The following is a 26,023-nucleotide window of genomic DNA, read 5'->3' on the forward strand; positions in this document are numbered from 1 at the left end:
TTTATTTCTATGCATTAGGTAGAACTGCTAGTCTCCCGTCTTAATAGAGTGGCCCTATGTAATAGGTTTTCTACGTTTCCTGTGGGGCCCAGTGGTGCAGTTTCCCTAATCACATGAGCCAGATGCTTCATGTATATCCCTTGTGTGGGATGTATGTGCCGTCCTGTCGTAGTTGAGAGATTGCTGTTGGCATGGCAATGGGAAGATTGACCCTCAGACTGACTGGCGGTGAGAACTGGCTGCAGTGGAGAAACTGTTGTGTAGGGACTGACTCTGCAGAGCAGGATTTGCTTTAATGGAGCTCTAGTACCTGCCACGTCTGCCTTCTGAACGTACTGATTGTGGAGATGGTTGAGTGGTACTAGTGTGGTCGGAAGCTGGCCACCAGGTATATTGGTTTTGGGGAGGTAGAGGCCCAGGTCAGAAACTGCCTGTGTCCTGCTATGAACTACAAAGTGATCTCTAGAGGACTGCCACTTGTGCTGGGTTTGCAGATGCTGGGAGAGAACTGAGACTCGCTACCTTTAGTGCCAGGCCTGGGGCTGCTTACGAAAGGTACAGGGCACACCAAGGCCAGATGCTGCTTGTTTGGGGTTTGTGAACCTTTGAGTGGTTTTAGGAAAGTTCCCAGTAAGAGCCAAGACAGGCTATTTGTATGGAAAAGCCACTGGAATGTGCTTGAGTGGGCCCAAAAGTTAGGTGGCCGTGGTGGACAGTATTAGCCAGGTTGATGGAGACTCAGGTATGGCACCTGCCTGCTGGCTCTGTGAAAGGGGCACTGAGCAAAGGAGCAATGGCCTCTGCCAGCACTTCCTGCCCTGATGCCAGACTCCACAGTTTCTTCCTGTATGTTCTTTTGTGCTGCTGTCTGTGTTGGAGCTCAGAACGAGTGAATCCCAATGAGTGTGTGTGTGTGTGGGGGGGCTTTTAAGAATGTCTGGGGCTCCAGCATCCCTCTGTCCCACTCAGCCACAATTCCTACTGGCTTTCACAGCCAGGAGTTATGGGGACCTCTCTTCCCAGCATGGGAACCTGGGCTGGGGGGAGGAGGGGAGGCGCATGGTATGGGGTTGGGACCCGTTGCCACTCAGCAGGGACCTATGCAGCTGAGATATTCTGTTTCCTGTGGGGCCCAGGGGTGCAGTTTTCCTAGTGACCTGAGCCAGGTGCTCCAGGTATGTTTCTTGTGTGGGATGTATGTGCCCAATTTTTACTGGCCACATGTGGGTGTGAGACCAGCCCATCATGCGTCTCTGGCCCTCCTACCAGCCTAGAAATGGCTTATGTATATCCTTAGTTATACATAATCTGTCCATCTAGATGTCAGATGGTTTTCAATGTTGGTTGTTCTATACTTTAGTTGTAATTTTGATATCGCCGTGGGGTGGGAGAAGGTGAGTATAGTTTTCTTCTTGACCAGAATCCCAGACTGTTTAAAATGACAATTTCAAGTGATTTAGTGTTCATAAAAATTTTAATAAAATACCAATTTCATCTCCTTATGTACCTCTTTGCAAATGTAAGACAAAGCAGAGTGTTATAATCTTTTAATAATTTGTGGACAAATTATTGGTGTATTTCAGAGGTGGAATTCTTTTAAATTATAAAGGATTTTGAGTGCTTGAAATCCTATGAAAAGAAAGAAAAACCAAGTTTAAGTATACAGTATTAATTTCTATTTAAAGAAATATACAAATCTTATGAGTATCTGAATCTTACAGGTTCAAACCAGCACGTATTGAATTAAACCTACTTTATGGGAAATTAAATAATTAAATACTAGGAGACGCTGTCTTTGAAACTGTTCCTAAGGCAATAGGAGTGGGAATAAGAGCAGGGTAACTCTTATTTCTGAAGGGTGTGCTACAGCATCAGGTGGGTAAAGATCAGGGGTACTGCAAAGCATTACCCAATGCACAGGGCAACTTCTTTCCCCCCCCCTCCCCCCAAAAAAAAAAAAAAAACAAAACAAAAAAACAGAATTATGTGAAATTATAAGAATTCATTATATATGAATTATAACACCCGGCTGGTGTGGCTCAGGGGTTGAGCCTCAACCTATGAACCAGGAGGTCAAGGTTCATTTCCTCATCAGGGCACATGTCTGGGTTGCAGGCTCGATCCCCAGTGTGGGATATTCAGAAGGCAGCCAATCAATGATTCTCTCTCATCACTGATGTTTCTATTTCTCCCTCTCCCTTCCTCTCTGAAATCAATAAAAATAAATAAATAATTAAAAAAAAAAACTTTGATGGGAAAAACTCTATAGAGCAGTGTATGGGTGTTCAACATTAGTGTCCAGCAGGATCACCCAAGTGTTTAAAATACTGATCCCATGCCCCAGCCCAAGCTCCAGTGAGAGGAAATTGAAGAGAATCCCTGCCATAGAGTGCTAAGGAGTGCAGAGAACCAGTGCGCTATTTCTCAAGAAAGGGCTTAAGCTCCTAAAAGCATTGGAAACCTTCCACCCCCCACACCCACACACACACTGTGTTCTTGAAAAATAACATAGAGTTGAATATACATCCAGAGAGCTACGAAATCTGAGCAATGGATTTACTGCTTTACGTGGTGTTTTTTAACGCAAAAGTGCACCAGGGTCCAAATGTCTAAATCGTGTTCCCTTAGCCATCTCCCTTAATTGCATCTTTTCAGGGATTTCCAAGATTTCAGCAATAGCAGAGGATGTTCTACATTCTTAAAATCTCTCAGTGCTTTTATTAACTAAAAGAGTGTCCTGGGACCACAGATGTTCGGAAGGAAGTGAGCTGCTGGGCCAAGCTGACAAAGTCGAGGTGCCTGGTTCCCAGCTCTGCCACTATGATCCTCTGAGGACTTGTGTCTTCATTTCCTCATCTATCAAATGAAGTGGATAATAGCAGCCCCAAGGCTGACTAGTAATAGAAAACACCACAAGAAAAAATAACGGTTTGGTAAAGCCACCTCGCTCTGCAAATGCCCGGCAACTGGATCATGCCACCGCAGACAGGGATGGAAGCTCCCATTTACTCAGCTTCTTCGAAAGGCCAGTGGTAGACACTAGTACAAAATATATTAAAAGTGAAAATGCACCCAGCGTGGCCCAGTGGTTGAGCCTCAACCTATGAACCAAGAGGTCGTGGTTCAATTCCCAGTCAGGGCACCTGCCTGGGTTGCGAGCTTGATACCCAATGTGGGATGGGGGTGGAGGGTTTGCAGGAGGCAGATGATCAATGATTCTCTCTCATGACTGATGTTTCTATATCTGTGTCCCTCTCCATTCCTTTATGAAATCAATAAAAATATATGGAAGGAAGGAAGGAAGGAAGGAAGGAAGGAAGGAAGGAAGGAAGGAAGGAAGGAAGGGAAGAAAGGAAGAAAGGTAAGAACCCATCACTTCCATACAGTTACTTCCTTCCCTTGCCTTATTGCCTAAACACATCCATTCTATAAATATGCTTTAACAATACTCACATTTTGACCCACTGGAGTGGCTTTGGATGCAGAGTTACTCTTCCTGTTTGTGGAATATAAAAGACATTTAGTGCATGATCACTTCCAAGTCTGGAACACATACCCTCATTCGGTCAATGTTACCTCCATACATTTTCTCAACAGGAAGGCAAACATTTGTAGCCAGGTACAAGAAAAAGCCAGAAATCCCAACTAAAGTCCTTTATTTATAGGCAGCATCCACAGAGAAAGCCATGCAACACAATATTAGTGTGTGTGTGTGTGTGTGTGTGTGTGTGTGTGTGTGAGAGAGAGAGAGAGAGAGAAGAGAGAGAGAGAGAGAGAGAGAGAGAGAGAGAGAGAGAGAGAGAGAGAGAGAGAGAAGCCCTAAGGATTTTTGTGGAAAATGCAAAACAGAGACTTGCAAACATTTAACATTTTGAAAGCTTGAGATTACAATCTCAAATTTCATTTTTCCCATGGAAAGGAAGTTTTATGCAGTGACTATGGTTATGGGGTGACTTGTGTGTGTGTCATCATCCCCCAACTTCCCCCTCCCCCCTCCCCCCATTTAATTTGCGGCTGAAATTTTATCTGTCACCACAAGTCCCTAGGACAATGTTGGGCACAGAATCCGTATTTAATTAAATGTAAACATGATGGTTGAATAAAATTTTACTTGGAAAATTTCTATTTAGCAAATTACTGCAAATCTATTTTGTTTATAGTAGTACTATGGAAATGCCTATGCAGTCAAATTAACAAATGTATTTCGTCTCTAGGTAGTCAAACATTATTGACAAGTAGGCATGTGGTGGGATATATTTCTTGATGAACTTGAGTCACAGTCACTTCCCATAGAACTAACAGCCTTCACCGATTAACTCCCCACATTTGGCTTTGAGCAGATGATTAACAGAAAATTAGTTGGTATGAAAGGAAAGCATGCATTTTAAGAAAGTATACTTACTGGAAGGTTTCCTCTACAAAAGAATAAGTATATATCGTTAGTACAAGAGTTAGAATGGCACGGTATAGATCCATATAAACATTAAGTTTAAGCTTCATTTCTTTTTCTGTCTTGATTCTCATTTGCTGACATTGGTACCTTCTAAATCAAGAGTTGGCAGACTTTTTCTGTAAAGGGCCACATGCAAATATTTTTGACTTTGTGGGCCAAGAGGTGAAATTGAGGATATCACATAGGTCATTATAGAGCAAGAAAAAAACAAACTTCCATAAACTTTTATTGGTTAAACTTTTAAATATAATAATAAATTCTTGTGTTAACAGAATAATGAAAATTCTCCTTTGGGGGAGCTAACATTCATCTTAATTAAGGTTCAAGGTTAGTGTTCCCTATTTTCAAATAGATTGCCAGTGTTCATCTGTAAAAACCATTCTTAGCTCATGGTCCAAAAAAAACCAAAGAAACATGTGGCAGGCCAAAACCGGTTTGGCTCAGTGGATAGAACATCAGCCTGCAGATTGAAAGGTCCCAGGTTTGATTCCGGTCAAGGGCATGTACCTTGGTTGTGGGCACATCCCCAGTGGGGGGTGTGCAGGAGGCAGCTGATCAATGTTTCTCTCTTATCAATGTTTCTGACTCTCTATCCCTCTCCCTTCCTCTCTTTAAAAAAATCAATAAAATGTATTAAAAAAACAAAACAAAAAAATCACAACAAGTTTGTCCACACTGTGTAGTTTGCCCAAGCCTGTCTGAAATGCAAGTTCAAGAAAATGGTTCTCTTAGATTTTCTGCCAGATGAAAATGGAGTAACACTCTTAGCTAATGAACTGCCAACACCCAAATCAATTCTTTTATTCATTATTTTAAGAAAAAAATGTTTACCAAATTTTCAAAAGATAAATATTCTTTGCAAGTAGAAATAAAGATGACAAGAATTTTGAGCAATCTTTTATCTGTTCTTTCACTGGTGGCCAGCAGGGGGACTCAGCCGATTCCATTCATAAAGTTATACAGGACAGGACTAGTTTGTAGTACCATGCAAAAGAACAAGTATTATTCATTCACAGAACAGTTCTTAACTATAAAGAATTTCCTTGAAACCATGTTCATGGAAACATTTTATTACAATATCTACTTAAAGGTATTATTATCTAAACCCCTTTTAAATTTAAGTTTTATTTTTGTATAGAATACTTTTTACACCTAAACTCCAAAATTAATGTTCACTGTGAGACAGTGGGTCTAAACTAGTTTGTGCTTAAATTTATGTATTATTCCATTAAAAATTCTACTTTGTACACTATTCCCAATGGACTTGGTGGTGGTGGTGGGGAGGGGGGTTCCTACAGCTTTTGAGCTCTCAGGTAATTTTAAAGATTAAGGAAAAAGGAAATGCATTAAGAGAATAAAACAGATTAGTTTTAAATCTCACACATTTACATCAAACCTATTACCAAATTTGGATTTAGCATCACCAGAGGTCTAAACATGAAGAACGAAAAACCTTGTTCAGAAGCAACCGTAGTGTCATAGGTTTCTAGTTTTTTTTCTGTGTGTGTTTTTATTTTTATTTATTTTATTATTATTATTATTATTGTTTTAATTTCTTTATTGGCGATGGTATCACATAATTGTCCTCATCCCCATAAGGTTTCTAGATTTTGCTGAATAATTCTTTTCTAAATACAGTTGTGCTAAATTTGACATTCCACATTCCACTGTTATCCATTGATAAAAACAGTTGACAGATTTCAATGAAATAGCTCATCATAAAACTAGAAATCAATTTACCACTTGAGATACACAGATCCTAACTGAAAAGGATCTTCCGTGCATGTGCATGTATGGTAAACACCATCCACGTTGACTATCTCTTGGTATCGCTGCACCAGGCCAGCCAGGGAGCCTCCGGCGTATCCAGTGGTGCCTCCCGGGACGCTGGGCTGAGGCAGCTCTGCCTTTGCTCCCTATATTTGCCAAGGTGCTTCATGACCCACCTGCAGGTCATCTTCGATATCCTCTACTACAGAAAAAGCAAGGAAAAATAGTCTCCAGAAAGATGTTCTCACTTCTTAAGAGAAACGGTGTCGCATAAGAACGCTCTCTATCCACAGGAATTTGTCTAGCAAAGGATGAGATCACTTACTTGAAAAGTAGCCTTTCCTCTGAGCATAGCACACACCAAGGCCACAAATGGAAATCACTAAGGCCACTACCACCACGGCCGCGATGATGCCACTCACGTTGAGATCATCTGGAACGCAAAATGAACCAGGAATGAATTCATGTCCAATAGGACAGATGCAGTCCTTCTGTTTGCAGCTGTACCATAGATATGGGTAGTTTCATGCTTTTGAAGTCCGAACAAATAACTCATTTTCAGGACATGGTTCAAAAGATAATTTGCTGATTACCTATACTTTCTATATTTCAAAAAGAACTTCTTTAGAACGGTTCACAGGTTCTGCTTTTGGTTATGTTATTAATGATAATTTAAAAAGAAAACTGAACATGAGATTTCAGGAATTCTTGAGTATTTTGAATTATATAAATTCCAAACCAAGGGCGTGAAATGCCTAGAAACAATGGATGAGCATTAAATAAACTAATTTTAACTTTTAAATTAACTTATGCCAGAAAGAGTAGATATGTGGAAATCATATCTAACTTAAAGCGGTACTACTAACAAAACACAAACTATTAAAATACTATCTGTTATGTATTTTACCTATTATGTATCTGCTAGAAAAATGTAACTAGAATGCAAAAACCATAATATCACAGATATTAATTCTTAAGAGGTGGGTAAATTATGCATTAAAATTAAACATGACCATTTAAAGAAAAAATAAATAGTAATAATGTAGGTGGTACAGATTACAATAAAAACCATGAGGATAGTATATGAATGAATTAAGTTAGGAAAACACTACATCGTGTTAATTTTTATAACAGACTAGAGGCTCAGTGCACGAAATTCATGCACTTGGGGGCTGGGGGTCCCTCAGCCTGGCCTGCACCCTCTCGAAGTCCAGGAGCCCTCAGGGGATGTCCAACTGACAGCTTAGGCCTGATCCCCATGAGCCTAAGATTATATTTTCCTTAAAAAATAGTGATGCATTTAACTGTACTCAGACAATACACATTACTGCACACATATCTGCACACTCCTCAGCACATTGGAAAAATAAATTTCTGACCCCAAAATGCTGAGGATAAGCTCCTGAACTGAGAGAAACCTCCGTCTTCTGCTTCAGGTTGCAGCCCTCCTGAGTGACCTTTAACCCCTTGGGGTACCATCTCAGTGCTCTATTACACTCCATTTTCAAAACACACATTTTTCACACAGAAAAAATTAAACCAAATTATTAAAAATAAAATGAAAAAATAATATGCTTGTTCTGAAACTCTTAAAATCTGAAAAGATTATTGAGCCCTAATTTTATTGGATTTTAAGGAGCTTCATTTTATGTAACATAATATACAACCTAGATCCATAATTATCTTTTTTGAGAACCTACTTTGCAGTAAGTCTAACAGTATTTCCCAAGATCAACCAAATTAACAATAATAACCTGATAACAAGTCAACAGACAACACTTATATGGTGTTCACAATATGCCAGTGCCACTCTTAACACTTTCAAATATCATTTCCATCTTCATATCAACCCTGTGAGGATAGCATATTATTACTTCCATTTAGGGGAGACTGAGGCACAGAGGTCAAATAATTCACCTCAGAGTATATAGCTAGTACATGGCAGAGCCAGAATTGGATGCAAAGACAAAGATGCTACTTTTAATCTATCTCCCAAACAAGCCAAGAATACTTAGCATTTTATGTGGATTAAAAACAGCATCTTTGCTCCTTACATCAAGCTAGCTTTTTATTTTATTTTTAAAATATATTTTATTGATTTTTACAGAGAGGAAGGGAGAGGTAGAGAGCTAGAAACATCGATGAGAGAGAATCATCGATCAGCCGCCTCTTGCACACCCCCTCCCGGGGGTTTTCCCCCAACCAAGGTATGTGCCCTTGACCAGAATCGAACCTGGGACCTTTCAGTCCCCAAGCCGACGCTCTATCCATTGAGCCAAACCGGTTTCGGCTCAAGCTAGCTTTTTAAAAAAATATATATTTTATTGGTTGTTGCTTTTTTTTTTTTTTTAAATCAAACTCCTTTTTAAAAATATATATATATATATTTTTTTATTGATTTTGTACAGAGAGGAAGGGAAAGAGATAGAGAGTTAGAAACATCGATGAGAGAGAGTCATCGATCAGCTGCCTCTTGCACACCCCCAACTGGGGATATGCCCGCAACCAAGGTACATGCCCTTGACCGGAATCGAACCCGGGACCCTTCAGTCCCCAAGCCAACGCTCTATCCATTGAGCCAAACCGGTCTCGGCTGGTTGTTGCTTTTTTTATATAGAGAGGAAGGGAGAGGGCTAGAGAGTTAGAAACATCGATCAGCTGCCTCCTGCACACTCCCTACTGGGTATGTGGCTGCAACCAAGATACATGCCCTTGACTGGAATTGAACCCGAGACCCTTGAGTTTGCAGGCCTACGCTCTATCCACTGAGCCAAACCTGTTAGGGCATATCATGCTAGTTTTAAACATTCCCTCCAGATTATCCTCCCAACCACTTAGCACTTTTCTACCCCTTGCTCCTTCTACCCCCACTCCTTACACCTCCTAGCTGCAAACCATCTGTTCCCCCAAGTGGTTCATGCTTACCTACTTGCATTTTTTTCCCACGGCACCTGCGAGATCCAACGGAATTACGGGCTTCGCAGTAATACTCTCCGCTGTCCAGTTTTGAAACGGTGTTAAATTGCTGGAATTTTGTGGAAGGAAGAAAAATAAATGTGTTTTTTTAAGCAATAAGCCTGTGAGTAGGCTCCAGGTCCCTTGAACTTTCGCGGTGGTAAGTTGGTTTTTCTTTTTCAATGACTTTAAGACTGTATTTTTACTATGAATTCAAAAATCTTCCACAGCTTCAAGGCAAAGATAGCTAGGCCTCCTGTTTAATTGGACAGAGAAAGGTTTATGGAGAAGTATCTTTTTGTGTGTGATACTGGGAAAGTAGGACAGTTATGAAAGCAATGGGCATGTTTTAAAGTTCATAGTACATTGTATTCTAGAAATATTCTAGGTACTTCATTTTTAAAAAAAATATATTTTATTGATTTTTACAGAGAAACATCCATCAGCTGCCTCCTGCACACCTCCCACTGGGGATGTGCCCGCAACCAAGGTACATACCCTTGACCGGAATCGAACCTGAGACCCTTGAGTCCGCAGGCCGACGCTCTATCCACTGAGCCAAACCGGTTTTGGCTCTAGGTACTTCTAATTCTCCTAGTTAAATATTATTTGCAAGGGAAGGCCTTCTTGGCCTGTAAGGGCTGGTACACTCTTTGAAGCCACATTGAATTCAATACAGGGGCACATGCTAACCCTTCTAAAGAGCCAGTGCTACCACCGGGAGGCAATATGGAGCTTAGGAAAATCATAATCGATGTGGTTCATAGGATTACAAATTCTATCAGGTGTAGAATATTTGAAAAATTCTAAAAACATGAAGTCCAACCCTTGCTCCTTCCACTCCCTGCTAAAGTAACTGAGAGGTAAGACTCTGATTTAGGTTTCATACTTGCTATTAGTAGTTTTATCCCCTTGGGAAATTTTACCTAGGGAAGGGGGAAGGAAGGGGGGAGATAGGAAGATTTCAAGTACGGGCCAAGGACCGACAGATAAGAAGGAAAACGGAGGGAAGGCAGGAGGCTGGAAGGAGAGTGGGAGGAAGGAAAGAAGGAAGGGAGGGAAGGAGGGAGGGGGGGGGAGGAAGGAAGGAATGGAGGAGGGAGGAAAGGAGGGAGAGAGGGAAGGAACAAGGATAAAGGGAGGGAGGGGGAGAGGAAAGAGAAAGGAAGGAAGGAAGGAAGGAAGGGGGGGGGGGAGGAAAGAAAGGAGTTGGGAGTGAATGCAGAGTTGCCTGGACTCAGTACAGAGGGGAAGAGGGTGCTCAGAATCATTCCTTCACACCTCCTGTCACCTCAGTATGGCAGGAGCCACTCTTAGCCATGAGAGCCAAGAACCTCTAAGGAGCATCCCCTCATGGTCTTTGCTCTTCATGCCACGTATGTCCCTAAAACTAGCCAAGATCTTATTAACTCCCTTTCCTCTCACTTTTCTTTACTCACTCCCCACCCACTTTCCCTCTCTGTAGATTTCAGCGAAGTGGGGTTAAAGCTTTTCCTCGTTTATTTTAACTCTACGGAAACATCTCTCACTCCCCCTAAAAGTCAGAGTACTTCAACAATATTCACCATGAGCTCCAGGCCCAGCGTGTGTACCAACCATCCGTTAGACTAAAACAATGATCTCCCAACACATTATAACTGGTGATTAAAAGGAAGTCACGCCAAAACCGATTTGGCTCAGTGGACAGAGCATCAGCCTGCGGACTGAAAGGTCCCAGGTTCAATTCCGGTCAAGGGCATGTACCTTGGTTGCGGATACATCCCCAGTAGAGGGTGTGCAAGAGGCAGCTGATCAATGATTCTCTCTCATCGATGTTTCTAACTCTCTATCCCTCTCTTTTCCACTCTGTGAAAGATCAATATATATATAAAGGAAGTCACCATCACCCGTACAGTGGTGTTTTGGTTGCTGCCCATTTCTCAAAAACCAAGCTGGTTCTGCCCTTGACATCACAAGATATTTCAAGGGTAACGGAGGAAAGTGAATGTTATCCTTTCAGACTTGCCTCGGGGCTTTTAGCACCTGCTCTGGGGAAAAATAAATTGGAAAAGCAAATATAGCAAAGTGTGATGATAGCAAGTGCTCGGCCCAGATTCCCTGGGCCTGCTGACTCACCTGCTGCCGCCCAGAGGGCCAGGGCGAGGCCTTCCTCAGGGAGTAGCCACACCCATGGAGATGCCCATTACTTAGCCAGTTTATCCATGTGCGTTTTTGTTTACCAGAGGAACTAGTTTGTAAATGTTATAATGCACTTGTGGGTTGAAGGCAGAAAAGGAAACATTATGCCCTCCTTTTAAAATTCATCAAAATGAGCCGGGACCGGTTTGGCTCAGTGGATAGAGCGTCGGCCTGCGGACTGAAAGGTCCCGGGTTCGATTCCGGGCAAGGGCATGTACCTTGGTTGCGGGCACATCCCCGGTGGAGGGTGTGCAACAGGCAGCTGATCGATGAGTCTCTCTCATCGATGTTTCTAACTCTCTATCACTCTCTCTTTTTCTCTGTGAAAAATCAATAAAATATATTTTTAAAAAATAAAATAAAATAAAATAAAATTCATCGAAATGATTATTGCCGGGTCTTTAAGACTTTTTGATAATGCTTGTGGTAGTAATTCTGCAGGAAGGGAAAGTAGATATTTTAAAACTGACATGTTACATTTTTGGAATGAAAAAGAAAGCTTCAAGCTCAATGATCTTGACTTTGACTTCCATCTCTACCTTACAAGAGAGAAAGAGGCAAATGTATACTTTAATTTTTAAATGTCATGAACTTTAAAAGTTTATTTCATAGATTGCCATCGGTGTTCCTAGAAAGGTGATATTTTCAGTGAGAAAATCTAAAGTCATAGGTTCTTCAATCACCGAGTCAATGGTTGATGATCTGGTAATGGGAGAGTTTCATGACACAGACATCCGATCAGAGGTTGGCAATACTATTCTTACATGACTGGCACTGGGGTAAGGTGCCCCCTCCCAATGCCAGAGTTTCTGTGCATCTCCCTGACATTGTAAACGCTACCTTTCCAGGCCAGGAAGGCAGCCAGCATGAACCACCTGACCCGTCATCACGGTTCAACCTGCTCTGTCCCGGGTCACTGTGTGCTCAGCTCTCCGGTCGTCTATTGTCTTCCCACCTCCGGTCCCAGCCCTTTCCCTCCCTTCTCTGGGCATGGACTCCCATCTTCCCATCCGCCCTCTCCTCTCTCCACTTAACCAGCAATGACATCAGCCCTCTATTCTACATCATTTTACGTTCCAATTATTTCTTTCCCCTCCAAACGCAGAACAGTTATGGGGCCAAGGCCTGCAATGCCCTCACCAGAGTTCCAGATTTCGTGTTCATTGTGTAGGAGCTGTTGGTCACGTGGGCGTCGAGTCTGGGGTTCCCCAGCAGGCGGGTGCCATCCTTAAACCACGTGTATGTAGGCGCTGGATTCCCTTCTTTGTCTTGACATCGCAGCTCCACCACGGTACCGCTCAGGACAGAACTGGGGATGGTACATGTGGGAACTCCTGGAGCCACTGGAGGATGGGAGTCGAATGGTATTGGTTATTTACAAGGCAGATCTGGGAGATGCGGGTAAGGTTCAAAAGCCGCTGTTTCTGTCAGGGGCTGACCTAATCAGTCACTCTTTTAAACGGGGTTTTCTCTGGCTCAGCACAAAAGGGAAAAAGAAAGATTCAAAGCACAAGAACAATTAGCCATTCTTCTGTGAAGGTTTCCGCCTTGTAAAACCCTGGGCAGAAAGCCTGTCGGTCACGCTGGACTTCTGATCTGCAGAACCGTGAGCTAATTAGTGGGTGGGGTTTCATGCTGCTAAATTTGGGATCACTTGTTATGTAACAATAGAAGGCCAATACTCCATCTGATTCTCCTACAAGGTTTTCTGAATTTCTTCTATACTAGTATGTCACTAGTATTGTAGGAAGATCCCGGATTATATAGAAAAAAGAAGTGGTTTTATTTTATTGATTTCAGAGAGGAAGGAAGAGGGAGAGAGAGATGGAAACATCAATGATGAGTGAGAATCATTGATTGGCTGCCTCCTGCATGCCCCATACTGGGGATCAAGTCTGTAACCTAGCCATGTGGCCTGACTGGGAATTGAACCATGACCTCCTGGTTCATAGGTCGACGATCAACCACTGAACTACACTGGCTGGGCGAAAAGAAGTGATTCTATTCCTCTTGTTTGGTATTTTATACTAACATCTATGAAGGAGCAAATATCATGTTCCTCTATCAACAGTAATCACAAGCTGTTAATATCCATCAGTGATTTTCACAGTAATTAACCATAAGGCCTTTGGGGTTAGCTCCAAATCCTGACCCTACCAGCTGTGTGGGCTCGGGAAAACCATTTAACTTCTATTTCCTCATCTATGAAGCTCAGGCTGTCAGTGATGATAAAGTAAAATTACATATTAGAAAAGGCCTGATGCATAGTAGCTGCACAATAAATGCTAATTTCTTTTCTTTACCAAATAATATCTAATACTTCTCCTGGACTACCCTTTAGTTTTACTGCCTTTTTTTTTTTTTTTTTTTTTTTTTTTTTTTTTAATCATCTCGTGGAATACTCTCCTATGTGGTAGGAGAAATACTGCATATGCTGAAAGGTATTGCAGGAAAATGCTCCTATGGACAGTGGAGGGCCATTCAGATCTACATCCCTCTTGAATGAAGAGAAGTTTTGTGATCACGCATTAGTAACGGTCACAGTTCACTAGCCAATGAGGTGAAGTGAGAAATGGTCGCGACACTGCAGGGAAGATGGTGCTGGTGGTCTCTGTGACTCTGCTGCCTGGGCCCTGAGCGGCCCCATTGTCCCCAGGGCAGGGTGATGGGGAGGAGGGCAGGGCGCAGTCATCACACAAGGTACAAGTACGTCACCTAGTACTTCTAGCGTGACCGTGTTCTCTTCCAGCCTCTGGCCTTCGTTAGTTGGGGTGCTCACTTCACAACGATATTTCCCGGCATCATTTCTTGTAACATTTTTGATCCTGATACTGAAATCCATCATCTGAGCTCGATCTTTAAAGTCACCTGTTAGAAAAAGAAGACAACGGTGTTGATGATAATACAAGTCACTGTCTCTATACTACCTTCCTCAGATCACTTCATTCAGTACCCAAAGCAGTTATTTTTCAACCAATAAACGTAACTTAAAAATTGCATATGAGTGCTGCTATTTCAAACTTCTTTTCTTTCATCACCCACCTTAGAGCAATCGATGCATGGCCTGTCAGTGGTTGGCAAACTCATTAGTCAACAGAGCCAAATATCAACAGTGCAACGATTGAAATTTCTTTTGAGAGCCAGATCTTTTTAAACTTAAACTTCTTCTAACTTCACTTCTTCAAAACAGACTCACCCAGGCCGTGGTATTTTGTGGAAGAGGCACACTCAAGGGGCCAAAGAGCTGCATGTGGCTCTAGAGCCACAGTTTGCTGACCATGGGCCTGTCTTACTGTATCTGTACTTGAACCTCTGAGTTATTGTGCAACAAATCCAAGACATCCTAGCATTTCTTCCATCCATCTACACTTTAAATCAAAAGCTCATTACAAAGTCAATAGGAAGTATAGGGAGTGAAATGTAAGACAAATCAAAAATAAGAAAGTACTGGGTTAAGGTAGTTGCATTCACCCTCCTCTAAGTCTTACTTTCTAAGCTTTGCAGTGATGGAGATACTGAAACGCGATGAAGTTACTATAACTGAGCTGCATCCCAATCTGCAGCATCTTGTCTTTCTTTCTCTCGAGAGGAAGAACAATTGTATTCTACACCCTGGAGGTCTGAGCTGAGCAAGGAAGGGTGCAGGGCCTCAGTGGAGTTCGCCTACGTCTGTGCTGTGTTCTCTGTTCCGGGGGCTGTGTTCTAGGTCTTCGTCACTCACTGCTGGTTTCATCTCCCACTTGCAAACACACATTTTCATTAGCCGGCTATGTCCTGTCTCATTTGTAAATGAACAGATAGCAGCTGCGCTTGGTGGTTGTTCTCTGGCTCTCACCTCGAGTCCACAGCTTCTTACCTCTGAGATCCTGGCCATAGTAGACAAAGGAGACACTCGGCCCCAGTTTCTTCCACTCTAACCTGGAGGCCGGGGTCTTCCTGGGGAATTTGCAGGTTAAAATAACCTCTAGAAACAACAACAGAAGTACTTATTTGATAAATTGCCCCTCTGAAATTATATTTCATTTAATTATGCAATGAATTTTTAACATCCTTAAGTTATTCCTTTGTATTTCTATTCATTCATTCATTCCATCCATCCATTTCATCAATCCATCCATCCATTCACTCACAAATTACCTCAACATGTACCACATGGCTCAACCCAAAGGTAAACTGAAAGCATTGTAGCTCTCCCGCATAATAATTGTGTGATATTGTACTTTGTTACTTTCCCTAGTTCTTAGACATTAGTTACTCTCAATAAAATAAGATAATATCTCAAATTCTTGTGAGTCTTTAAATATAATAATATATGCACAGTATGTACTTTAAAATGGCAGCAATGATTAATTACCTTATTCTTTCCAGCCTCAGACTTTGAGGATTTTATAGTCTGGAACAAAAGGCAAATCAGACAATGCCATTTCGTTTCAATGTGCTGAACGCCAGGGTGGAGGTAAGCCTAGGAGAGGCACTAAGTCCAGCCCAGGCTATGCTGTGCACACCCACAAATATCCCCTCCACAGGCTACATTCCCACTAAGATCCCTTCTTTGGTTATTCTCTCTCAGAATATTTTAATACAAAGCTAAGATTGTCTTCTAACAAGTTGTTGAATCCTACCCCTTACCACAATCCAGATAAATTATGGTAAAATTCTTTCATGTGTCTGATTTTGATGGTAAACAGATTTAATACCATTAAATAAATTAAAAAAAACAACAACAACTCAGGATATTACATAATAAGGTAGATTAGAGAGTAATGCTTATCATACTATTCTGGTTGTATTAAAAATATACACATAGGTATGAACGAAAAGCCTGTATAAATGTATATGAAAATATTAACCAGTGATGATTTCTGTGTGATAGAATCATTATTTTTCTTTTTGTTTTATGTAGTTGCTAAGTTTTTTTTTTTTTTAGTTCCACGTGTATTGATAGAACAAGACGTAATGGAAAATAGAAAGTAGGTAAAAGAAAGGTAAGGGGGAAAAAAACCCAAAGTTGTTTTCAAAGATGCCTAAAGAAGTAGAAGCAGGTTCTACATTACAGAGAGACACCATTTCACAGACATGTTTACAATTACACTGAGAGACAAACGTGTGCCGAGGCACCGGTCTGAGGAAGCACAGCTCCCTTCTGTTGATTAAGGAGATGGGTGGGGACTTCCCGGGGTTTGGAGTTTTAGATAGGTTTCCTTCCCGTATTTTGTTGAGTTTCCAACAATTAAACACACACCCACACTCATTTTTAGCCCATATTCCTAGTTCTTAGGAATACACTTACTTTCAATTGTTTCACATATTTAACTAGACACACGCACACCCCCCCTTGGGGAATTCTTCCTGATTTCTGTCCTCGCTGCTCTGTGGGGAACCTTTGGAGAAATGATTTTTGAAAACATAACCAAGGATTTCCCTAAAGGCAGTGGACTCCGCTCCAGCCTCATTCGCACTGAGCACGTGACCTGTGGAGAAATGGTCTATGCAACTTGTCTAAAATACACTGAGCGTATTTTATTGTTCTGGAGCTCTGTCAAGGAGCAACACAAAGACCTCTGTCCTTTTGGATCTTACAATTTGCAAGAGGTCAGGAAAGCATGAAGTAAATTATATAGTATATCAGGTTGAGTGTTACAGAAATAGAGTAGATCAGAGTACAGGAGGCATGGGAATTCTGGGGGACACAGGTACAATTTTAAAAAAATAACGTAGTTGGGAAAGAGATCAACCAAAGGACTTGTGTGCATGCATATGAGCCTAATCAGTGGTCACGGACAACAGAGGGGTAGGGGCATGCGTGGGGAGGGATTTGGGATTGGAACGGGGGGATGAGAACAAATATGTGATACCTTAATCAATAAAATAATTAAAAAGAAATAATAACGTAGTCAGAATTCACCTCATTTCGAAGGTGACATCTGAACAAACACGTAAAAGATGGAATTAGATCCCAGCTGAATGACACAGTGGTTAAGCATGGACCTATGAACCAGGAGGTCAGGGTTTGATCCCTGATCAGGGCACATGCCAGGGTTACGGTCTTGATCCCCAGTAGGGGGCATGCAGGGGCAGCCAATTGATGTTTCTCACATCAGTGTTTCTCTCCCTTCCTCTTTAAAGCCAATAATAATAATAATAATAATAATAATAATAATAATAGCCAAAACCGGTTTGGCTCGGTGGATAGAGCGTCAGCCTGCAGACTGAATGGTCCCAGGTTCGATTCTGGTCGGGGGCATGTGTCTTGGTTGCGGGAGTAGGGGGTGTGCAGGAGGCAGCTGGTCGATGATTCTCTCTCATCGATGTTTCTAGCTCTCTATCTCTCTCCCTTCCTCTCTGTAAAAAATCAATAAAATATATTAAAATAATAATAATAATAATAATAATAATAATAAAAGACAGAATTAGAATTCTAACTTGAATGCCCTAAAATTCCAATTTAGAATTTGCCATGTGGTTCTTGGGGAGTGCTCTAAGCAAGGGATGAGCCAGGGCCCAGATCCTGTGAGGAACGGTAAATCGGGGTTCAACGTCTGAGTATAAAGAACCAAGTGAACTTAAAAGATAATTACCATGGACTCTCCTTTTCTTCTCAGCCAAAGGTCAACACTCCAGGCCTGCATAATTCTGCATCTAGCCCTCAGGGTAATTGTGTCATCATATAGTAGCTTAGCACAGGCTTTGAAGTTAGATATTTGCCAAATACCAGCTGTGTGATACTGTGCAAATTACCTAACTTGCACAACAGGTAAAGTTGTTGTAAGGTTTAAATGAGATGATGTATTTATGTACTTGGGGGCACATGGTACTCATGCGCCATAAATGGTAATTATTACTTTCACACAGGAGGAGCTTGTCTTAGTTGTAGTGGTAAGAGTGCATCAACATGACAGAAATCCACACTTTATTACCATTACAAATTTACCTAAAAAATCACTTAGATTTGAACTAAAATGTTACTTCTCAGACAGCAAAGAAAATAATATAGAGATAAATCATATTTTCTCAAAAGAAGGCATATTAAGACAGAAAAATGCACCAAGTTTTTCCATTAAGATGCTTATTTCATTTAGATTGAGAAAAGGCAATTTTTTTTTAAAGTTTAATGCCTGTTTGTTGTTTTTATTGCTTTTTTATTTTTATTTTTTTTAGAGAGGAAGGGTGAAGGAGAGACAGAGAAACATTGATGTGAGAGCAAAACATCAATTGGCTAGATCATTGATTCTCTCTCATCATTAGTGTTTCTATCTCTCTCCCTCTTCCTTTCTCTCTGAAATCAATAAAAATATATTTTTAAAAATATCAATTGGCTGCCTTCTGCATGCCCCCTACTGGGGATTGAGCCCACAGCATTGTGCCCTGACCAGGAATTGAACTAGCAACCTTTTGTTGTACTGGACAATACCCAATCAACTGAGCCACACCAACAACAAAGGCTAATTTTTGTTCTGATAAAGCATTAACACAGATATTTTGCTATGAATTTTAGTTTTTCTAGGATTCTGTACTGCTGACTATCTTCTGATTTTCTTCTCTGTGCTCAAGTTAAAAATCATCAAAATTTTATATATAATGCAAGAAGAGAATTGATCCTACTAAGTAATTGTGAAGAATTCAAATTACTTCTGAGGAGAAAAGTATCCTATAAAACCCTAATTTATAGCTCTCGGGGTTGGACACTCTACATAAGATTATTCATATAATTTATAAGCCTGACAGAGCTGTCTTTTTTTTTTTTTTCAGTCTTATTCTGTTTTTGGCTCCACTATCGGAAGTGATACAGAACAGCAGTACTGGAAAGAAGGAATTAATTCATGATTTATTGACATCAGAGTGATAGAGACAAAAAGCCAAATGAATTAGATGGACCATACATATACATAAATCATAAAATATTTTAGACTGCAAGTAAAATCAAATTACTGTATGCAATATCCTAAAACTAAAAAGTGGTAGAAATTTATTTTTGCTTTATGGAGAGCCAAGTTGGAATGATTGGGGCACATATGAAATGGAATCAAAATGTAATTCTTAATTAAAAGGAGCAGAGGTGAAACCAAAAGATAGAAAATACTTACTTGGGTCTAAGACTAACGTTTGATTGCAATAAATTATAGAAGAATTTTCTACAGTAAACGTAAAACACCCATTAAAAAGGAATGTAGCCCTGGCTGGTGTGGCTCAGTTGGTTGAGCATCATCTCATGCACCAAGAGGTCACCAGTTTGATTCACAGTCAGGACACATGGATTGTGGGCTTGATGCTCAGTAGGGAGGATGCAGGAGGCCGCTGATTGATGTTTCTCTCTCACATCAATAAATCTCTCTCTCTCTCTCTCTCTCTCTCTCTCTCTCTCTCTCTCTCTTTCTCTCCCCCCTCTCCTTCTCCCTCCATCTCCCTTCCTCTCTATCTAAAATCAATAAAAACATATTTTTTAAAAAGTAATGTCAATGGTACAGAGTTGTAGTATGGAGCGATGTTTTGAAACTAGATGGAGGTGATGGTTACACAACATTATGAATGCACGAATGCCACTAACTTGTTTACTTTAACACAGTGGATTTAATGTTATGTGAGTTTTGCCTGAATAAAATTTTTTAAAAATATATTTTATTGATTTTTTAGAGAGGTAGGGAGAGGGATAGAAAGCCAGAAACATCAATGAGAGAGAAACATCGACCAGCTACCCCCTGCACACCCCCCACCGGGGATGTGCCCACAACCAATGTACATGCCCTTGACCGGAATTGAACCTGGGACCCCTCAGTCTGCAGGCTGATGCTTTATCCACTGAGCCAAATCAGCTTCAGTGTGAATAAGTTTTTTATTTACTATCATTATTATTATTTAGTTAATCCTCACCTGAGGATATTTTTCCTATTGATGTTTAGAGAGACTGGAAGGGAGGGAGAAAAGAGAAAGAGAGAAACACTGATTTGAGAGAGACATATAGATTGGTTGCCTCCTGAGTGTGCCCAGACCAGGCCAGGGGAATCAGACCTGTGATCCCTCAGCGTGAGGGCTGATGCTCTAACCATTGAGCCACTGGCTAGAGCTCAGTTCGTTTTTTAAAAAGGAATGTAAGGCTAAAGAATATAACTGGCATTGTAATTCAGATATCGTGGCATAGGGCCAAGGGGGCAGGGATGGATGTATATCCATGGTATCCCGTTGCACTCAACAGTAAGAACCTCCAGGGAAAGTAAAAAATAAGAGAAACTAACTCCACTTCCTTATCCCTCATGAGCATCCTGACCCATCTTCCTCTCACTGTGCTCACTCGTTTGGCCTTGACAGTGTCTTTGGTACCTCTTCCAGGCCTGCTTATCCTTCCTCTACGTACGTTCCATAGTTCCAAATCACTTCCAGTCTTTAATTTCCTCTTCCCACCTCTGCCCATTTAAAACCAAGCCAGGATAAGAGTATTTTACTAGCTTACTCATATAAAATATTAGAACTTTTAAATGCTTAATTTGTTATTAAGTGATGTTATTTTTGAATGATAGACTGACTCTTACTATAACATATTTTTACTAAATAATCACATATAACAAATGTGCCAAGTACTATTGCAAGTACTAATTCATTTAATTCCTCCACACCCCACTCTTCACCTATAATCTTTTTTAAAATTTTTAAAATATATATATATTTTATTGACGAAACCAGTTTGGCTCAGTGGTAGAGCATCGGTCTGTGGACTGAAAGGTCCCGGGTTCGATTCCGGTCAAGGGCACGTACATTGGTTGTGGGCACATCCCCAGTAGGGGATGTGCAAGAGGCAGCTGATTGATGATTCTCTCTCATTGATGTTTCTAACTCTCTATTCCTCTCTCTTCCTCTCTGTAAAAAAATCAATAAAATATATCAAATAAATAAATAAATAAATAAAATATATATATTTTATTGATTTTTTTTTACAGAGAGGAATTGAGAGAGATAGAGAGTTAGAAACATCGATGAGAGAGAAACATCGATCAGCTGCCTCCTGCACACCTCCCACTGGGGATGTGCCCACAACCAAGGTCCGTGCCCTTGACCGGAATCGAACCTGGGACCTTTCAGTCCGCAGACCGACGCTCTACCACTGAGCCAAACCGGTTTCGGCCTCACCTATAATCTTTGCTCTCCTTTAACCCATCTCTCTCCACCTCCAGGAACCTAAGACATGCCTGAAGAAAAGGGATCAGACATCAGGACTTGTTTCTTAAATGCTTACCATCTCTGCCTCAGCAAGTATGACATTTAAGAGACAGACAGTCTTCTCTTTTCCTAGGATTATTGTGTTCCAGGTAAAAGAGACTTCAGAAAAGTAGTGGGTAGTCAATATTTGAGGTAAACTCACAAAAGCCTTATAAATTGTTGGCTATTAGAACAATTAACTTTTTAAAATTGTGGTAAAATACACATACTTTAAACTTAACATCTCAATTTTCTAATGTATATATATAAATTTTTTTTTACAGAGAGGAAGAGAGAGGGATAGAGAGTTAGAAACAACGATGAGAGAGAATCATCAATCAGCTGCCTCTTGCACACCCCTTACTGGGGATGTGCCCGCAACCAAGGTATATGCCCTTGACCGGAATCAAACCTGGGACCTTTCAGTCTGCAGGCCGAGGCTCTATCCATTGAGCCAAACTGGTTTTGGCAAAAATATATTTTTATTAATTTCAGAGAAGAAGGGAGAGGGAGAGGGAGAGTGAGAGAAACATCAATGATGAGAGAGAATCATTGATCTGCTGCCTCCAGTATGCCCCCCTCTGGGGATCGAGCCCCCAACCTCAACATGTACCCTTGACCAGAATCGAACCAGGGACCCTTTGGTCCACAGGCCAACGTTCTAGCCATTGAGCCAAAAGAGCTAGGGCAACATTTTTTTTTTAAAATATATTTTATTGATTTTTTACAGAGAGAAAGGGAGAGAGATAGAGAGCTAGAAACATCGATGAGAGAGAAACATCGACCAGTTGCCTCTTACACACCCCCTACAGGGGATGTGCCTGCAACCAAGGTACATGTAGGGCAACATCTTGATTTTTAACTGTATAGTTCAGTCATGGTAAGTATATTCACATTGTTGAGCAACAAACCTCCAGAACTTTTTAATTTTGTAAAACCAAACTTAAATATTTTGAAGAAACTAAAATAAACAGCAAAATGGCACCTCAAAATAGGCTATGTTCATGCCATTTGAAATACATCAAATAGCATGAGGTTTGCGGTGTTAACTTCCATTTACCACATCTACCTGACTGGAAATTTTTAAGATCTCCATCTCCCCAGTTTCACAAATTAGATTTGCTTTGTTCCGGATAATTTACGTAATAAGAGACCTTTCTTGTAATCAGGTCTTTCACCGCATGTCCAAAATTTCCATTGAGGAGGTGAAGAAAGAGTTCCCAAGGCAGAAAGGGCATTTTAGGCAGAATGAGTGTGAGGGGAGGCAGAGGGTCTGGACAAACAGAAAAATTGCTTCACATGTGCCATACTCTTGGGTCATTTAAACAAAACAGTCTGTGAAAAGTAGCAATGTACTCTACCTTGATACTCGATTGCTGTGATTACTTGATGATCCTTTGGGTCAGACAATCCAAAGGTCTTAGGACCTGGAAGATTAAAACAGAGAGGATAATTAAAATAGTATAAGAGGTTTTTCTAAAAATGTTTGAATAAGATGCAAGGGTGGCAATATGAAAGAAAACAGGCCTCAAGTCTGGTGACAAGTCTCATATAATTCGTAGCACGTTATGTTTTTATTTTATACCTTTTTAAATATATATATATATTGATTTCAGAGAGGAAGGGAGAGGGAGAGAGATGGAAACATCAATGATGAGAGAGAATCATTGACTGGCTGCCTCCTGCACTCCCCTACTGGGGATTGAGCCCGCAACCCAGGCATATGGCCTTACTGAAATTGAAGCTGGGACCTTTCAGTCCACAGGGCGATACACTATCCACTGAGCCAAACTGGCTAGGGCACATTATGTTTTAAAGTATTCAAATAAGAAAAACCAAGCCAAACCATTATGTCTCTTCCATGTTCTGTATGGTGGTTTTACCCTTTAAGCATTTCCCAAAGCAGAACCCATAAATCTATTAGGGCCCCCTAACAGACAACACATTTCCACAAGCCTGATTGTTAAACAAGAGTGTATGTCCTTAATTCACCAAATATATAATCCAGTATCAGAGGGCACTGTCCCCCCACTAAAACCTACTAATTTTTGGCACCTCATTCAAGGATATAAACTGCTTTGGGAACTTATCCCTGACTGTACCGTCCTCGTATGAAAATGGGTCATTATGGTGATTATGGTGGCGAACATGATCTGAGAGTTATACAGTGATGATGACGATGTGTATCATCATGCCCATTACCTTACACAAAATTTCACTTTACGAGTGTTCAAACATATTTTACTTTTATTCTATAACATGCAATATTCAGAGTGACCTGCTGTACTAGACATTACTTTCTCTTAAAGTTTTTAAAATTTATTTTTCAATTACAGTCGACATACAATATTCTATTAGCATCGGGTATCCAACATAGTTATTGACTTTCGTATACCTTATGACTAGGCATACTAAGACTGGAACAACCAAGTAGCAGTACCAGGAATTAAAACTTTCTAATTCAATCTTTGACATGTGTCATTTTGTGTTATGGATGCCATTCTACCATCAGTTTAATGACCATATTTAAAAATAATTTAAATCCATATATATATATATATATACACACACACACACACACACACACACACACACACACGTGTGTGTGTGTGTGTGTGTGTGTGTGTGTGTGTGTGTGAAATATAAATGCTACTGGGGAAAGATTTTTACCTGTTGTACCCTCTGATATAGCCCAAATACCTAGAATAGTGGCTAGCATAAAACAAGGCACAGAAAGTGGTTGTTGAATGCATAAATAATACCCATCTACCTTGTATACTATTGAGAGGAATCCAGTGAATGGGGTCAGATCAAACCAACACTAACAAAGGGTTCCTGAAGGCAAGCAATTCACTGGGGAAGGTGTCATAAGTATGCAATACTGGACTGGTATTAATTTCTTCAAAGTCAGAATACAAAGCATCCTTGCTGGTTAGCTTAAGTAAACAATTTAGGTAAAAGGAGCCAACTGCCGAGATTCATTATTCACCCCCAAATCATATATGAAATAACCTAAGACCAAATTAAACTAGTCATAAAAACATAAAGGTTATTTCTTGAATATGTTTCTACAATTTACTAGAAGTGCTGTTTTGCTGTTCATGCTTTCATCTGCCTCTGTCTTTGTAAGATCTACAACCCTGCTTTCACCAAGACAAAAACGATCTCATTGTTGCCATATCCAATGGACAATTTTCAGTGTTTATCTTACTTAATCTCTCTCTGACATCTGACTTTGTTGACTTCCTTGGATTGTGTGACATGACTAATCTTCATTCTGTATCCCTTGTGGGTTCTTCTCATCCATCCACCATCCATCCATCCATCCATCCATCCATCCACCCACAATCCATCCATCCATCCATCCATCCACCATCCATCCACCACCCATCTATCCACCATCTACCATCCATCCATCCATCCATCCATCCATCCATCCATCCATCTATCCATCCATCCAGAAATGGCTTTTCTGACTCAACTCCTTTATATATAATTTCTTATAGTCTCAGTCATTCAATAACCATTTATTTGCTAAAAAGTCCTAAATCTGTATACCCAGTTGTATGTTGTCTCCTAAGATTAAATCCATAAACTGCTCTTTCTATAGGATATCTATATCTCCATTTCCTATAAGAACCACAAACTCATAGGCAAAAATAGACTCAATGTTTACCCCTAAATGTTGTTTTCTTTCTACAAATCCTATCATAGTGAAAGACACCACAATCTACATGGTTACTCATGCCAGAAATTTAGGTGCTGCCCATGATGTAACATCATTCCATCTATTTACTCATCAGTTTCCATCTATGGACTGAGAATCGTGTGCTGTACAAGACAATGTTTTGGAATATTTTCCCTCCCCCACCTTATGCAGCCAAGTGTTCCTTACCTCAGGAGGAAATGTACGAAGCCAAAACCAGAGAGAAAAAAGCAAGTATTTCCAGACTTTCCACACCTGGAAAACTTGACTGTGAGGGAAACGGAAACGGAAATGGAAACGAATCATAGCTGATGCAGATCTTTAAGAAAAATTATACCTTGTTCCCAGCCCTATGGTAGAGAGGAGGAAGTGAGTTGGAGAACAGAATCTTAATGGGCTCTTAGGAAAGAACAATAGATCTGGCTGGTGTTGCTCAGTTGGTTGGAAAGTCCCTTACATTGAAAGGTCTAAGGTTCGATTCCCTGTCAGGGTACATACCTAGGTTTCGAGTTCAATCCCTGGGCAACCCATCTTGAAAGAAATTAAAGAAAGAAAGGAAGGAAGGAAGGAAGGAAGGAAGGAAGGAAGGAAGGAAGGAAGGAAGGAAGGAAGGAAGGAAGGGAGGGAGGGAGGAGAAAGGAAGAGAAAGAAAGAAAGAAAGAAAGAAAGAAAGAAAGAAAGAAAGAAAGAAAGAAAGAAAGAAAGAAAGAAAGAAAGAAGAGAGTAGATGACATTTATTTAGCACTTAGATGTTAGGCCACATTTCCAGAACT

The 26,023-nt window shown here is 40.7% G+C and overlaps 1 protein-coding gene across 6 annotated transcripts in view; it reads right to left on the reverse strand.

Annotated features, from left to right (window-relative positions):
• Positions 1–1,455: 1,455 nt before the first annotated feature.
• JAM2 (junctional adhesion molecule 2) overlaps positions 1,456–26,023 on the reverse strand; it is a 54,510-nt gene continuing 29,942 nt past the window's right edge. The window contains exons 2-10 of one of the 6 annotated variants that reach the window (XR_014793870.1): positions 22,906–22,971; positions 15,213–15,320; positions 14,072–14,224; positions 12,497–12,699; positions 9,149–9,248; positions 6,549–6,656; positions 4,403–4,569; positions 3,454–3,496; positions 1,456–1,629 (exon numbers count right to left, since the gene is read on the reverse strand). Coding sequence is in view for 4 of the 6 variants with exons in the window: in XM_084871420.1 (XP_084727546.1) it covers positions 1,597–1,629; positions 3,454–3,496; positions 4,403–4,415; positions 6,549–6,656; positions 9,149–9,248; positions 12,497–12,699; positions 14,072–14,224; positions 15,213–15,320; positions 22,906–22,971 (827 nt within the window). In the remaining 2 variants the exon portion in view is untranslated. Of the gene's footprint in view, positions 1,630–3,453; positions 3,497–3,989; positions 6,426–6,544; positions 6,657–9,148; positions 9,249–12,496; positions 12,700–14,071; positions 14,225–15,212; positions 15,321–22,905; positions 22,972–26,023 lie in introns of those variants that run through there. The other 5 variants (XR_014793871.1, XM_084871420.1, XM_084871417.1 and 2 more) reach the window with 5 other exon arrangements.

This window comes from Pipistrellus hanaki (genome assembly GCF_964339955.1).
Source record: "Pipistrellus hanaki genome assembly, chromosome: 2".
NCBI lineage: Eukaryota > Metazoa > Chordata > Mammalia > Chiroptera > Vespertilionidae > Pipistrellus > Pipistrellus hanaki.